General features: G+C 25.3%; 4 protein-coding genes across 4 annotated transcripts; 3 read left to right on the top strand and 1 right to left on the bottom strand.

Annotated features, from left to right (window-relative positions):
- Positions 1–219: 219 nt before the first annotated feature.
- Positions 220–2,034, top strand: ENU1_019530 (Ras GTPase activating protein, putative; the record flags this gene model as incomplete). The annotated part of the gene is made up of 1 exon (XM_008856951.1): positions 220–2,034. The coding sequence occupies one exon, from the start codon at positions 220–222 to the stop codon at positions 2,032–2,034; it is 1,815 nt and encodes a 604-aa protein (XP_008855173.1).
- An 88-nt stretch (positions 2,035–2,122) lies between these two features.
- ENU1_019540 (hypothetical protein) lies at positions 2,123–3,928 on the bottom strand (the record flags this gene model as incomplete). Its single annotated transcript, XM_008856952.1, has 1 exon — positions 2,123–3,928. The coding sequence occupies one exon, from the start codon at positions 3,926–3,928 to the stop codon at positions 2,123–2,125; it is 1,806 nt and encodes a 601-aa protein (XP_008855174.1).
- Positions 3,929–4,313: 385 nt separating this feature from the next.
- Positions 4,314–5,039, top strand: ENU1_019550 (hypothetical protein; the record flags this gene model as incomplete). Its single annotated transcript, XM_008856953.1, has 1 exon — positions 4,314–5,039. The coding sequence occupies one exon, from the start codon at positions 4,314–4,316 to the stop codon at positions 5,037–5,039; it is 726 nt and encodes a 241-aa protein (XP_008855175.1).
- A 622-nt stretch (positions 5,040–5,661) lies between these two features.
- Positions 5,662–6,579, top strand: ENU1_019560 (hypothetical protein; the record flags this gene model as incomplete). Its single annotated transcript, XM_008856954.1, has 1 exon — positions 5,662–6,579. The coding sequence occupies one exon, from the start codon at positions 5,662–5,664 to the stop codon at positions 6,577–6,579; it is 918 nt and encodes a 305-aa protein (XP_008855176.1).
- Between the last annotated feature and the right edge of the window lie 468 nt (positions 6,580–7,047).

Consider the following 7,047-nt stretch of genomic DNA (forward strand, 5'->3'; position numbering starts at 1 on the left):
ACAGTTTAGTACTTTTAATTCTATGTTTTATTCTCATTATATTCTTTGTTCAATCATTTTACAATTCTAACAAAATGATAAACTCAAAATTTATCTTTTTCAAATAATTTTTTTAACTTTATCTTTTGAATCGAAAAGAGTTATGAAACAGGCAATTTTATGGAAAGAAGAAATAAGAAGAACTAAAAAATCAGAACCTCAAACCTATTATTATCCTATATGACTACTGCTTCTATTGATTTGTTTCAAAGATTATTTATCGGAGATGATGGCTATCAGTTAATGGTTGAAATTGCAAAGCAATTATCATGTGATTCTTTAGGAATGATTCAAGAGATTTTAACATTTTATGAAGCTCATAAACAAACACTCCATTTTTTAGATTATCTTATTCATCTAGAAATATCAAAATCAGAGAATGGTACAATGTTTAGAGGAAATTCTTTTTGTTCTAGATGTTTAACAGTATATACTTTAATGACAATGTCAAATCAATATGTTATTAGTTTTCTTGAAGAACCAATGACTAAAGTATTGAAAGGAGAATATACAAATTTAGAAATAAATCCTGATTTTGCTATAGGACCAATTGATGAAAGTATTTTTAAATTGAAAGAAATAGTACAAATATTTATTACAAGAATAATAGATACAATAAATCTATGGCCTGAATCATATAGATATTTATGTTATTCTTTATACTCAGAATGTGAAAAAACTAATACTCTTCAACCACTACAATGTGTTAGTGGATTTTTATTATTAAGAGTTATCTGCCCTGCTATTATGCAACCACATAAAACAGGATTTTGTAATGAAAAACCAAATAATGATATTATGAGAGGATTAATTATGATTTGTAAAGTGATTCAAAATATTGCAAATGGTACTTTACCTCATGAACCTTATATGAAATGTCTTAATGAATTTATTAGTAAAGAAACTATAGCACTTCAATTTGCTTTAGAAAAAATAAGTTTAATTAGACCAACTAAATTTTCATTTGTTCCTATAAAAGAAAAAGAATTAGAAAGTGCAATGAATTCAATAATTATTATCTGGAAAAATAATATAAAAAATGTTGATAATTATTTACAACAAAATTGTAGTAATGAATTTAAAGAACTTGCACACGCTGTTATTAAATATTCATCAAAAGGATATTTAAAAAGAAAACGTATTATGAACAAGAAAATGAAGGAAGATATTGCAATTAATCAATTATTTAATGAAGCAAAACAAGGAAGTGTTACCGAAGTACAAACTATTATTAAAAAATATCCTGAAATTATTGACTGTACTGACGTTGATATGATGACACCTTTACACTATGCATGTGTATTTAAAAATATTCCAGTTGCTTTATTCTTATATAACAAAGGTTCAAGTTTATACTTACAAGATGCAATGGGTTTTTCTGCATTACATTATGCATGTCAAGCAAATTTAATTGACCTTTTAAATTTAATAAAAGAAAGTAATTTTGTAGATGTTGGAATGACTAATGAAGAAGGAAATTCTTGTTTGCATTATTTAGTTCAACACGAATTCACACAATTCCATTTTCAATTTCTTAATTATCTCACAAGTAAAGATGAAGCAATAATTAATATTCAAAATTATGCTGGTGATTCTCCTTTACATTATGCAGTTTCTATTGCTTTAAATAATATTGAGGCAGGAAGATCAACTATTTCTGCATTAATTCAACATGGGGCTGATTGTCATCTAAAGAATATGAAGGGAAAAACTCCAATGGACTTAGTTCAAGAAAAAGGAAGAACCGACCTTGAAATTGTTATGATGAGTGAAACTGTTGTTAAACCTTCAACCGTTCTACCTGAGTCACCTTCTGATGATCAGTTCAGACTACGCTCAAATTCTGGAGGAAAGAAAACAACAAGAAGAAATTCATTATTACTTCATAGGTCTCCTGCTTCACCTCGTTTATTGGCTGCATATCAATCACGAGGTAGTCTTTCAAGAAAACAACCGTTTGAAGGGAGTACATCATCTCCAGTTTTACTCAAATAGATTAAATGATTTTCACAAATATTATTTAATAGAACATCTATTCATCTTTGAATTTATTAAATTATCTTGTATTATATGTTTATTTATTTTAAGCATGTGGGAATAAATAAGTTGTTTCGTTTCTTCGTTTTATTTCATCCATTCTTTTTAACAAGTTAATTTTAAATAGTGCTTCATCTCGATACAAATTTGCCATTCCATCATAACAAAATGGAATTAATTCACCATAATCTTCTATTACTTTAAAGTGATATTTTATCTTTCTTAATTTTGAATCAAAGAATGTTGGATCATTAGAAATATTAGTATCCATAATTTCTTTCCATACCCCAATAAGATATTCTTCATCTTTTAAATACCATTTATCACCAAAAATTCTCCATGCATCTTCACTTTCTTTAAAAATTAAATGTGTTGCAATTTTATCTTTACGTTCTATCAACCATGATTGACCAATAAACCTTTCACTTTGATATGGAATATTAAATGTTTGAACTAATTTATAATCTTCAGACATAACTTTTATATAATATAAGTCTCTATTAAAATATAGTTCTAACTCTTTCCATGACTTTTTTGTTATCATTTCTCTCTCTATTAAACATTTAACAATGTTCTTATCACTATGATCAACATCAGATTGATCTCCACTAAATGCTGGAGAATTTAATAAATGACAACAAATACTTCCTAATAAATCTCGATTAAATGGAAACTGTGATATTGAACTTAATTCATAATAATTCAACATACATCCAACTAACTGTTTAAAGAAATTTATTCTTCCATCTTCTAAAATATCATTTCTTTTACTTAATGTAAATTTAGCTAAATTAATAACGTACTCAGAAGTTTGGTAACTTCTATACAATTCTAATATTTTATTTGAACTATTAAATGTTTCATTGATAATACACTGACAACAATCCCCATTTTCTAATTGATAATACCATTGTGTTTGACATTGAATATATTTTTCTTCGTGATCATTTATTGAATTTACAAATAATGTTAAAGTTTGATCAGATGAATATGTAAATGATTTAGGTACCATTGACTGTACTTCAAACCCAGGTAGAATAGTTACAAGTCTTAAATTATACAAACGAGGGGTTTGAATAACTTGAAGTATATCTTTTGGAAATTGAGTAAGTGTGTATTGGTCATATGCATAAAAATGACCATTAGAATCTTTTGAAAAGACAACTGAAAGAGCAGTAGGCTTATCCATTTTAAATACGAATTGGTCTATTGAAGAAGAAGAATGATATAATTTTTTTCTATAATTTGATATGTCTTGAGGTAAATCAATAGCGCACGATGTAAATAAACAAATATGACTGATAACAGAAGTACAAATATCAAGTAATAGAGGGGCTATTGTAGTGGAAGGAATTATATGATTAAATAAAGAATCAATGAATTGATCAGTCATTTCAGATGCCTTAAATGAATAATTATTATGATTAATATTCCATTCATTTTCTGGTAAAATGAATTCTTTATGTGGTGTTTTTAATATAGTCATATGGTCTGAGTGAAACACAATTACAATCTCTTTTGTAGGAAAAGATTGTCTGAGCAATTGAAGGAAATAAGTTATATAAATTTTATGACAATTCTCTATATTAATAAAAATTAATAATGGGATAGGGTTTTTTTTCAAATGAAGAGATACATTAATCTCACGAGATTTTATTTCACACGAAGTACATATTGGACATCTATCAATATACTTTGCTTGACACTTAGGGCAAACTTGAAAAGAAGAAATACTAGGTTCTCTGAAAATAACATCAAAAGGAAAGGATAGAGCAGATGGCATACCAAAAACGTCTTGTACTCTTTCATTTCGAGGTAAAGAGATATCACAACTATCTTTCAATTTCTCCATGATATTCTGTTATTAAGTTTCATTTTTTTCTGGTCTAAAAATAATTCAAGATTCTTCTAAAAATAAAATTTTTTTAAAATTTCTTTGAATGAAGAATAAACAAAAATTGAATCTGATATAACCACGTCATTTTTTGAAACGTTAATAAAGGAAAAGACTTCCCCAAAAAAAAGAAAAGAACCGATGAAAATGCCTTCAATGAAAAAGTATTTTTAATTCAGAAAAGAGAAAAACAGATAATAATAAAAAGGATAATTCAAGAATTAATAAAAATAAAAACAATAACCTTCTATAGAGTTCTAAAAGAACGAACAAGCAGGGCTTCTAGATTATTTAAAGGAACTGAATTAGAAAAATAAATAAATAAATTGTTTTTATCAAAACAATGTCTACATTAGCTGAAAGAAGAAAACAATCTCCACGTGAAAAAAAGACGATTATTAGATATAAAAATTCTAGTTATAATAAAGAAACAATTGAAGGAGAAGGAAAAGCCTTAAAGGAGATTCCAGAAATTGCTTCTGTAATGAAAGGAATTAAGAAAGCAAGTGATATAGCACATTTAATTCATAAAATTTTATTTGGTACACCAGGAAGTGTTGAAGAAAGAAAAAAAGATATTATGTCATTTAAAGGGTTAAAAGGAAATACTGAAGCTGAAACAATTGAACTATTAGAAAAGAAAAAACAGTATTTAGAAAAACAAAAATTTGTTGATTTAATTGAACTTTGCAGATTATTCTGCTTAGCTGGTGCATCTAAAGAAAAAACAAAAGAAAAATATGCAGAAGAAATAGTTGAATTTTTAAAGAAACCAGGAGATGTTAAAGTTGTAGTTACTGAACGAGATAAAGTTGCTAATGTTGAAGAAGAAGGTGAAGAAGAAGAAGACAAAAAGAAGCCAATTAAAAAGCAAAATGCAAAAGAAAAGAAAGAAAAAAAAGCAGCTAAGAAAGATGATAAAAAATCATTAAAAAAAGAAGTAGCTCAAAAAGAAACACAGAAAAGTTCTTCAAAAACAGAAAAAGAAGTTAAAAAACCAAAACTTACTAAAATAGAAAAGAAAAAAGCTACACCAAAAAAAGAGGCTAAAACAAAAGGAAAGAAATAAACAATCAAATTTATTCTTTAAGTGTTTTATTTGTATTGATTTATTATTTTGTATTAGTTTAATTGAAAAAATTAAAAGTGTTAGTTCCTTGTAATTTTTTTGTTTTATTTTATTTATTAAAAATAATTAAAAACTACTCGATAGAATGAAAACAAACTAATTAAAGGTAATTAGTTATTCATAACTAATAGAAACTTCTTAGTAAAACAAATAATAAAAATATTTTGAAGAATAATTGAAAAAGTTAAATAAAAGATAAAGTTGTAAATTAAAATAATGAATGTATTAATCACGAGGTATTATTTGAAAAAATGTTATTATAAAGTAAACAAAACTGTAAGATACTTAATAAATCAATTTAACATTATGTTTCATATTTATTTAAAAAGAAAATAAAAATAGAACAATTATCCATAATCATCAAATAAAAGAATCTGAGTTTTAAGAAATGAAAAACATAACAAAAAAGATATAGAAAAAATAATAAAATAAATTAATAATTTATTAAATTAGAAAGTGTAACTACAAAAAGTAAAATAAAAAGAAAAAAACCGAAGGAAAGAAGAAGTAAACCGAAGAAGATAGAGAAGATAACTAAAAAATGAACTGGAACAAATAAAAAATGATGAATAAATATGCGTGTTTATGTGGAAATATTACTTTAAGAGTCAAAGAAGAATCTAAAAGTGTGAGTATTCCACTGCCTTCTGAATGGGAATCTCCTATATTAGTAAATGAATGTAGTATTGATATGCAATATTTTCAAATGGTATCAATTCGTCAGACAAGTTGTTGTCTTGTTTATAAATGTTTAAATTGTGGAGATGATGTGTGTTGTATTAAAGGAAAAGAAGGAATAATTAATAGGAATTTAGAGCAAAATGAAGAGAGAAGAAAAGGATATTCTTTAAGTAAAACTTTTGGGATTTACATTAAGAACCGTACTAATATTGAGGAAAGTGATGAAGGAAATAGGGTAAATAAATCAATTAAAATTGATGAACAATTAGATAAACAATTATTATTAAAAAAACAAAAGAAAATAGATGAATTATTTAAAATTAAAGAACAAAAAATTAGAGAATTTGTTTTAGAACAAGAAGACCTTTTTGATTGTCAAAGACAAACTATCCAAGAAGAATATAACAATATTGTTCATGACTTTACTGAATTTCATCCAACACCCAATGTTCATATACCAGAAAAAATAAAGCGTGTTCGTACTTGGCAGTCTTTACACCCTTCGATGGAAAAAGAAGATGGAGAAGTTTTTGAGTTTGATGAAGAACAAAATGAAGAAATTACTGGAAATACAATTATAATGAAAAAAGAGTCATCTCCTATTCCTCTTAATGAAGAAGGAGAAGAAGGTATTGTTCTTGACGATATTGTTCCTTGTTGTAGTGTTCCTGTAAGACTACCTTCTGTTGGTTTTGATAACTTAGAAGTTCAAGGAAATACTTTTGAAGAATATACACACACTATAAAGGAAGAAATTCCTGTTTCTTCATTCAAACAACCTCCAAATGATTGTAATTGATTTTTCAATAATTTTAATATTGTAATTAGATTTATTCTGTTTCAATAAAACGAAAAACATTTGTCAAATTTACTATTTGTTCAACACTAATATATTTTTTTGTGATGGTATATTGACCATTATGTATTTATGTATTTGAAATGAAAAATAGTAAAAATAATTATAGAGAAAGTAATTAAGACTAGATTTGAAAAATTATTTAATTTTGATTATTTCCATATTTAAAATCTTATCAATAAGATACTTTTATATTGATTGAGTTAATACATATATATAATATTTACAACAAATTTCATCAACAAGTTATAATTCAATAATTTATAATTTCATTAATAGGAGAAATGATGAATAATATTGATGAATCAATATAAACTTAATTATATTCTTTATTTTATTTTCATACTAAATAACAATATTAATTAATTTAAAATTGCAATGATAATATAATGATAATAAATATGAAATGAA

Source organism: Entamoeba nuttalli, assembly GCF_000257125.1.
Source record: "Entamoeba nuttalli P19 unplaced genomic scaffold asmbl_2335, whole genome shotgun sequence".
NCBI lineage: Eukaryota > Evosea > Mastigamoebida > Endamoebidae > Entamoeba > Entamoeba nuttalli.